We start from the raw sequence: 8,807 nt of genomic DNA, 5'->3' as shown, positions 1-8,807 counted from the left end.
GCGGCTTTGCCCCCGCCGGGGAGGGGAAGGGGCGTCCCGGCCCCCTCCGCGGGGCTCCGCGGCCCCCTCGGCACCGGGTGGCCCCCGGGCACCGGCCGGGCACCGGCTCTGCGGGACGCCCGGGGGGACGGGGCCAGCTCGGGCCGGGCAGCGAGCCGGCACCGGCCCCGGTTCCTGCCCAGGATTTAATTTATCGCCTTCTCCCCTCCCCGGCAGTCAGCGGCTCCCTGCGGCTCCCTCTCCTCTCCCGCTGGCAGCGTCGTTCCCGCTGCCTCCTTCCCGCTTCGGAGCACGCTCAGCCTTCCCAGCCTGGTTACCGGGATGCTCCTGAGCTTAAGCCGCCTGCTGCTTGGTGGTTTAGGGAAGCGGCGTGTCGTTTACAYGGAGCAGGCATTAGTGAGACGTGGCGGCTTAGCGGCTAAGGCTGTCGGCAGCCGGGCCTGGGAGCCTCCGTGGCTGCCGGTCCCGGAGGGGCCCTGGGGCCTGGCTCGCTCCGGCCGGGGCGCCTGGTGTCYGTGCAGCCGGAGCTGCTCAGCCGAGCTGGCGGTTTGCTGAGCAGTTCTGCCCCGTCCCGTTCAGCAGCTCCCTGCGCAGCGGGCCCGCGGCTCCGGGCGACCCGGTGGCCAATGCCACTACCCAAACCGGCTGCTCCTCGACGTGTTTTCCATGGCGGGCAGGACCAAGGGGTGTTTTGCTTAAGAAAAAGTTTTCCAGAGGGGGGATCTGAATATCCTTTCCGTGAGGATGACTCAGAATCTGTTAAAATGTCTTTGCCYGGAAAAGCACAGAGATGTGAAGCCACCGGTGCAGCTCCAAGCCCCTGCTGTCCAGGCAGCGACCCCAGGGGAGTTTCCTCCCGGMCGATGCAGGCATCTGCTCAGCTGAAACGGCTCCACCTGGCCCAGCAGCCTGAGCACCAACACCCAGCGCAGGACAGGAACCTGCCCGGGCTGCTGGGAACATCCTGCGCAGGGCTCTGCCCTCCACGAACGAACCCGCAAGGCAGGTCTGCTGCCGCGGAAGGCTCTGGAGGAAGTTTTACCCCCTTCAGAGCAAGAAAAACAAAGAAAACAGCTCCTCACGCCTCAACCATCTAGATTTGCCCACAGGCTCTGGGAAGGTGCCCAGACACCATGGTGACAGCCACATCTCCCGAGCGAGCAAACACACGAGGCTGAAAGTACCAGAGGAGATGTGAGCCTAGCACATCCCCGCAGAAATAAAACCTATCCACCTGCCTGACTCTACATATGATGTAGCAAATATTTCCCTTGCCAGCATCTCATGGTGTCTCCAATCCGTGAACAACTGCAAGGCATTCACGGGTTTCAAAAAAGCGCTTTCCAGGTTCCCACAGCAGCATGCCTCAACGCCCGAAATGCCACCAAGGCAACCCCGGGCGCTCCCGGACCCGCGCCTGCAGCCGCCGGAGCGCGCCGGAGGCCTGCTGGCTCCAGGACGCGGCGTGGCGGTGGCGGTGGCGGAGCACCTCCCGTCAGCCCAGTTAGGGGAGGTTGTTCTGCTGCCAGGGCGAAGCGCTCGCCTCCCCGAGGCCCTGCCGGAGCTCGGCTATCATCTCGCTAATCCTTGTCTAAAGGTGACGAGCGATTGCTTGCAGCGGAGCTCAGCTCTGCAGGATAGACCTGCCCAATCAGAAGCTCATGGATAAGCCCTGGCTTAACAGAAGATCGCTATTTACTGTGTTTGTCCCGGAGGGGTGTCTGGAGCTTCCTGCGCTCCAGCCTGGCCTTAGCCCACCCGGTGGCCTGACGTCGTCCCATCGCTTCGGCCCCTTCCCGGCCCCAGCGAAGAGCAAAGGGGGGCACCCGTCGCTCTGCCGTTCGCGGGAGCATGGGCAGCCCACCTGAGTTCGCAGGGATCATGTATCCACAAAAAGCTAGGGAGCTGCCAAAGCTCCTCGCGGAAAACAAGTCGAGCCGATTCCCATCGGGGCAGTTAAAACGCTCAGGGATTAAGACCGGAAAAAGACCCTCCACCCGCATTTAAACGAGGCTCAAGGGCCACCAGTAGACGCAGGACAGTGCCCAGAGGGACGGAGCAGCAGCAGCAGCTCTGGCGCACGGGAGTTGAGGAGCGACCTCCCTCCACCCCCGGCGGCTCGGAGGAGAGGGGCTCCTTCCCTGCCCGCGCGGCGGGCTGCCCCGGCCGTCGCAGATGCCATCCAGGGAAGACTGCYGGCAGATCCAACCCCCGGCAATAAGGAGCAGGGGACTGCCGGAGCGAAGCCGCAGGCCCTCGAGAGAGGCGGCGGCGTTGGCGGGGGCTGGAATTTACTGCCTCTGCCTCGGGCTCCCTGGCGCTTCCCTGCCGCACTATAAATTACGCTGCCGCTTGCTTTACCGAGGCACGCGCCCGGCCGCCCTGCATCGCTCCSCTYACAGGCTCGTCCCGCCCGCAGGACYGCGGCCGCACCGCTGCGCGTCCGGCTGCACGGACCGCTCCGCCCTGCGGAAGAGCTGGGCGCCAGCCCGCTCGCGCCTCTGCCCAGGAGCGCGGCTCGGGGGAAGGGGCTCAAGGAGCCCTCCTGCAGCGAGCTTGCATGCCAGACACGCTGCTACTTAAGAAAAGAAGTGACACCCGATTTATTTCAGTCCAAGACTGACAGACTTTATTTATGTCACAGTATTCCTTAAATAACTTGGATGTGCACAGAGATACTATATAGAGATTTAAATGGAATGGTCTGAGACATTCAATACAATACTCAGTTGCGTTTATACTCCAGAGTATCATAAATAAGCTTTGGTGTACATTTTTAGGACATACTGTAAGTTTAACACAGCATTACAGAGACTCGAGGCCTTGTGCATCCCCCGTGCTGCCATCTGCTTTCTGCACCAGGGCGATGCAGACCAGAGCTGTACGTTTGAATTAAACCGTAAAAACAGGGCCAGAGGTTTGAAAGACAAATAACACGCGAATACTTCTGAARCGCTAGGCAGCACCTACAGGCTTTCTGCAGCACTTCAGCTAGGACATTAGACTTACGTATGTGATAAACTGAACAGCAACGACAGAGCTCAAAAGCCGGCTGCGCTGGCGCTGCGGCGCCCAGCTCGGCAGCTACGGGCAGCGGGGACCGTTCACGCCGCCGGTTACCGACGGCCGCGGGCCGCTTTGCGCATCCGCTCGCGCCCGAAACGCGAGCTTCATTTCAAAGCGTGCTTCCGCAGCTCCGGCAGGGCCCCGCGCGCGCCYCGCACAACACCGATGGGGATTCGGAAGTTTGGCCAGGCGAACACCTGCAGCAACGCGCCCCGCGCAGCGGCGCCGCGAGCGGCTCGGGCCGGGCCGGGCCGGGCCGGGAGGTCACTGCTGGGCGGCCCGCTGCATCTGCGCCTGCCGCTTGGCTTTTGTTTGAAGGTATCTGCCCTTCCCCTCCTCGAAGCGCCTCTTCTCCTCCTCGGTTTCCGTCTGGTGTCAACGAAAAGAAACGAAAGCCGTGAGCGTTACATCAGCTGCGATGGGGACGGGCAAATTCCTAGGGCAGCCGGCGTTTCCCGCCAGCCCCCCCGCCCAGAGGGGCGAGCGCCGCTCCGGCTCGGCGCCGCGCAGCCCCGAGGGGCCGGGAAGGCGCCCGCGCGCTCAGCGGCACGGCGCGGCGCGGCGCGGGGCTCCTCCGCAGCGGTACGGGCGGTGCTCTTATTCGCGTCTTCACGCACCGCCTAAGAAGCGCTGGCTGAACGGGCTGCCCAGGCGGGGAAATCCATTTCCCGGGCGCTTCCGGCACTTCCCAGTTTCTTAGCCCAGCACGCGCTGCCGAGGCCCCGATGGGGTAACATCATCACGGCCATTCGTTTTGCAAATCACCGCGTTTGTTACTCTCCGTGCACGATTTTGCCTCGTTTTCTATCCGCTCCGCAGAACGCTTGGCTGCAGGTGGCCTTTCCCAGCGGGAAGCGGACCGGAGCTCTCTGGAGCTCGACAGACGCTGGGTCTCCATCAGCTGGAGATTACGCACCGACGCACCCTCCGCTCCCACACGCTTCCGGGCTAGGAAGCTACTGCTGGCGGTGACCAGCCCGGCTTTTTGACTGGACGTCCCCGCGAGGAGCCCCTGCGGCACCTCCCTGCCCGGCGCTGGGCGGCCCGACACCTCCCGGCCGCGCGGCTGCCGGCGCCGGCACGCAGGCAGCTCCCGCGCGGCTGAGCCAGCGGCGCCGGCGCCGCCCGTGGCGCAGCCCCTGCAGAGCTCGTTAAAGATGCATCACCTCGCGCTYGTGGGGGCAACACGGATTAATAATTAATCTTCCTGCCGGCAGGAAGACGTACGCGCGTCTGCACGAGCAGGCGGCCGCGGCGCCCGTCTGGACCGTCTGCTCGCACGGGCGACGCGGCCAGCGCTGCCGGCTTGGCTCATCCGGCGCCCGGGAGCTGCTGTCTCGCGGCGAGGAAGCGTCGCCGCGGCCTCCCGCCGCCCACGCGCCGGCTGGCTCGCGCGGATGCTGCTCCGCTGGGAGACGGCGCCCGGGGGCGGCCAGCTACCGGCTCGGATGGCGGCCCCCAGCCGGCTGCGCCCACGGCAGAGCGCAGGTCCCGGGAGCAGCCAGGGCTCCTGGAGCGCCCCGGCACGGGGAGGCGCTCCGGACAATCCCTCCCGAAACACGCCGCCCCGGCACAGCTCGGAGCAGGGAGGCGCTGGCGCGGTGCCGGGAGCCTGCACGGCGCCGCCGGCGCATCCGCTCCCACCGAGCCCCGCAAGAGGGACGGTGGCAGCGCTCCCGCRGGAACGGCCTCATCCCGCAGCAGCCGCAGAGAACACGGACAYGCCGGGGCCATCGCCCATCGCCTCGCCACTGCTCCGCTGAAGCTGCGATGAAACCGCTCACTTTCGGAGGAAGAGGCAAATGTGCCCGGGAAGCCGTTTCCTAAAATAACGGCGCTCCGATGCGGTGTGACGAGAACTCCTCTGCCTCATCAGCAGCTCTGTATGGAAACGACACACCCATGCGAGCAGCCGGAAAGAAACACACGCTCCCGAAACACGGGCCCTCGTAATAACGCGTTTCAAGAGAAAAGGCGAGCTTGGCAGGGTCGGGAAGCCCACCTACTGCTCGAAAGCGCATCGCTTTCGAAACGCGTCAAACGTGAGCAAGCAGCTGTGGCGCAACGCGCGTGCGGACATCCCAGCCACGGCTCGGACCGGGCCACGGGCACGGACCCAGCGCCGGGGTCGGACGGGGAAGCAGCAGCAGGATGCCAGAGCCCTGTCGCATCGCGGCTCCGCTGAGTTCCGCGGAGATATTCAAAGGAACAAATTAATAATAAGGAGCACATTTCGTTCCAGCGACGTTTGCATTCCTTAAATTATTCAGCAATTTAAAAAAAGATCTCAAGTTCAATCTCAGCTGAAGACTTCAGCCAGACACTGCACAGGTTTGATGGGAGCAGCGGGACGCAGATCCCCAGAAGGGAACCAGATGAGATCCCAGGCTGTGCACCGGGCCGGATCCTTCTCTCCAACCCGCTTTAGAGCAGCTGAAGACCCTCACGGAGACCCCATGCTCCACGTGAAGGCTGAAATCGCGCACGACAGCTCGACCCGACCTCGCAGCCGCCCGCTGCGGGTGGGACGTTCCCTCCCGGCCGCGCGCAGGCAGTCAACCCCTCCGCGAGCCGGTTCGGCAGCATCGCCCCTGCCGAGGGCCGGCAGCGAGGGGCGTGCAGCCGGACGCCTGGCTCCTGCAGCCCGGGGCGACCGCTCGGAAGGGCCAGGATCCGTGGGAACGCGAGCTCCGGCCCTCCGACGCATCCGCCTTCGGCCTCTCCCGGAAAGCACCAAAGGGCAACAGCCGTTAGGACGCAAAGTTCCTTCCAAGCAGTGCGTCGAAGACGTGCACGAGGGGCAAACGCATCTCCTGTTACAGGGAATTTAAGTGAAAAACTCTAGTCTGTGAAATACATAAATGCTATTTCGATAGCTAATTTATAAATTAGCCAACAAAGCACTTTGAAATGCTAAAGAGCGCGGTACAGGAGGAGATCTACGTGGTATAAAACATTAATCAAGAAACAACTCTAAGTCAGCGGTGCTGCGTTTTATGTCAGCAGAGAACTGCCGGGATCGGGAGAGCTAAAAATAGGCCGGAGGGCTGAAGCAGGAACGCGGCGGCACCTGGGAAGGGGCGCGCTGGGAGCCGCGCGCGGCCCTCCGGTCCTGCCCTAAGCAAATCCCCAGCCAGGCCTTCCCAACGCAGGAGAGAAGGGGCCTCCACGAGGCCTGCAGAACGGACTCGCAAAATTGTGGAAAAGAAAAACAATCTTCACGTTGGCAGTTGTCAACCAGAGCAGATCAAAAAAAAAAAAAAAAAAAAAAAAGCCTGCTTTGGAAATGCTTGTTTATGCTCAGATTTTTCCGCTGAATAATTCAAAGGAAGTGGTTTTCTTGGACAACAGAGCCCCAAGGGCATCGCATAAAAAGCCCAAGTATGTAAAATATTCAGTATTTAACAAACAAGAAACAAGAAGCTTGAAACCTCCCATTCTTGCAGCAAAGAACAGGACGTTTGGGTTTAAAGATGAAAATAAAGTGTCTATTCAGGTGCAGCTTAGGCAGCAGTGGGCTGCAGGCGCACTGAGCGCTTAGCGGAGCCCTCCTGCCGGCATCGCTCGTGGGGACCGGCAGCGAAGAGCCGCCTTTCCCCCAGGGCCACGCAGGCACCGGCAGAGCCGCGCCRGCACCCGCAAGGCGCCGCAGCCCGGCGGCTCCCGCGCCACAAAACACCGCATCCGAGGGCGAGTTTCAAAGCCRCCGGCCACGGCCAGGGGACACGGAGAGGGCGGCAGGAGCGCGAGCCGCGGCAGCGGGGACGGGACCGGCTCACYCGGCTCCCGCGCCGGGAGCGAGAGCCGAGCCAACGAGCGCGGCTGCTGCTGCGCGGGGCGCGGAGGGACCGGGGGCAACGGCGCGGAGGGGAYGGATGGGGAGCCGGGACCGCGAGGGAAGACGCGGGCAGGCACCGAAATCCTCCGCTCGCACGCTCGCCTTCAAGCGGCCGCAATAAGCCGCTGCTGCAAAGGGGGGACTGGCCCAGACGGCGGCTCTTGCGCCCCCACGGCCTCCCCTCACGGCGGGCACGGCAGAGAGCTGCCCTTCCTCGCCGGGCTCCCGAAGGACGCGCCCGTCCGGGCCCGTGCGCTGAGCTCGCGGGCGCCTTCCGACAGCGAAGTCGCTTGGGGTGCCGGGAGAGCCGAAGGTCCCGAGCCGCTCCGGGGCCCACGCGCTCCCGGGAGGCTGCGCGTGGGCTCGGGGCCCGGCGGCGGGCAGAGCCGCAGCTCCGCTCCGAGCGGGACGGGGGCCGGCAGCAACGTGCCCGTTGGCAGCGCCGCTGCAGGACCCGGGCGCTGCGAGGCCGCAGGAGCGCGGCGGGATCGCGCCCCGGCCCGGGACGCCCTGCCGGACGTCACCGCGTAGCAAAGCGCGGAGGAGCTCAGCCGGCGGGAGCGCGAGAGCCAGCRGCTCCCCGCGTGCCGCCAGCACCCCGCGGGGCGGGATGGGACGGGACGGGACGGGACGGGGCGCAGCGCGGACGGGAGCCCCGACAGGGAGAGCTCTTACCAGCAGCTGTGGGACTGGCAGAGGTCTCCCCTCCTTGCTCAGGGACACGTAAGTAAAGAAAGCACTGACAGCACGGTATCTTTCTTGCGGCTCATCCACAAAAGGATCGGCATCCACAAAGACCTCGATTTCCATGGATTTATTGCTTGTGAAGGTCATGCGTCCAGAAATAGTAATAACACTACCTGCAAAACACAGACGGGTCGGGTAATCAGCAGCAGCAGGCACCAGCAGCCATCCGTTATCCGGAACACAAACACATTCCCTGGCCAAAGGGCCCGCAGATCACATCAGCCGTTTAGGAGGAAACCACAGCTACACTYGCTAACAAATAGGGTGCAACAAACCTTACCGTGTTTCTTGCTTACGTAGGCGTTATTTTTTCCTCTTTTGGGGGGGGTGTTGAGATTTMTTTCTGCACATTGCAATGGCAAAACCCAGCAGAAGGACTCAACTGATGCAGCTTCCCAAGCAGGCAAATGCCAGTCTCTACCCAGCACGTCCACGAATAACTGCGAGCCAGCCCGAAGTTCTGCGCTCGTTATAAAAAACTAGTAGGAGTCATTTTCCTCCTGGACCGTTTTCCAGCACAATGCATGTCGTATCAAGACCTCACACACTATCGAGTTATTATGACAGCACTTTAGGAGCGCTGCTCTGCTGCGCTCGCAGGAGGGGGACTCTCGGGTCAGGCTGACTCCCCATCCCCAAACGGCCAGGGCACCAAGCCTCGAACGCAGCAGTCGGACGGTCTCGTTTCATTACGTCCAAGGAAGCGGGCTTTGTCCGGTACTCACATGCTGTAATTGCTCAATGGAGCAAACGTCACCCTCTATAACAATAACTCTCCTGCAAACGCGTCACACGAGCAGCAGCTTTTGCAAGACTTCAAATTAATTTCAGCTAGAGCCCTCGGAGGACGCTGTCCTGCGCAGAAGCGTCAAGCTCGCAGCACACGCAATTTCGTGTGACCAGAACGAGTACCAGGGCAGCCTACTGCTCACGCGGTGCGCGTTGTGAAACGACGCCCCGCAGGAAGACCCAGGGCCGCTGCAGCAGCCTTCCCGGCTGCAAAAGCACGGCCTCTCCGCTCGCCAAGCGGGCTGCGCGGCAGACTTGCTGCTGACACCGCCRCGCTCTTGGAGCCGCACCTCGGAGGGCTGGAGCGCGCTAGCGCTGCAATTCTCTGAACACCTCGAACTCAGAACAAGCAAACGGCTTCATTATT

The 8,807-nt window shown here is 63.0% G+C and overlaps 1 protein-coding gene across 10 annotated transcripts in view; it reads right to left on the bottom strand.

Moving 5' to 3' along the window:
- Positions 1-2,602: 2,602 nt before the first annotated feature.
- ACOT7 (acyl-CoA thioesterase 7) overlaps positions 2,603-8,807 on the bottom strand; it is a 30,981-nt gene continuing 24,776 nt past the window's right edge. For 6 of the 10 annotated variants that reach the window (XM_026085689.1, XM_026085690.1, XM_026085691.1 and 3 more), the window contains 2 exons: positions 7,584-7,764; positions 2,603-3,435 (listed from right to left, as the gene is read on the bottom strand). In XM_026085689.1, coding sequence (XP_025941474.1) covers positions 3,171-3,435; positions 7,584-7,764 — 446 coding nt within the window. In that variant the 3' untranslated portion in view covers positions 2,603-3,170. Of the gene's footprint in view, positions 3,436-4,160; positions 5,880-7,579; positions 7,765-8,807 lie in introns of those variants that run through there. The other 4 variants (XM_026085693.1, XM_026085692.1, XM_026085694.1 and 1 more) reach the window with 3 other exon arrangements.

Source organism: Apteryx rowi, unplaced genomic scaffold (genome assembly GCF_003343035.1).
Source record: "Apteryx rowi isolate R43461 unplaced genomic scaffold, aptRow1 scaffold_67, whole genome shotgun sequence".
In the NCBI taxonomy this organism is placed as follows: Eukaryota; Metazoa; Chordata; class Aves; order Apterygiformes; family Apterygidae; genus Apteryx; species Apteryx rowi.
The sequence above is the reverse complement of the archived record's forward strand: the minus strand, read 5'-3'. Positions and strand labels throughout refer to the sequence as shown.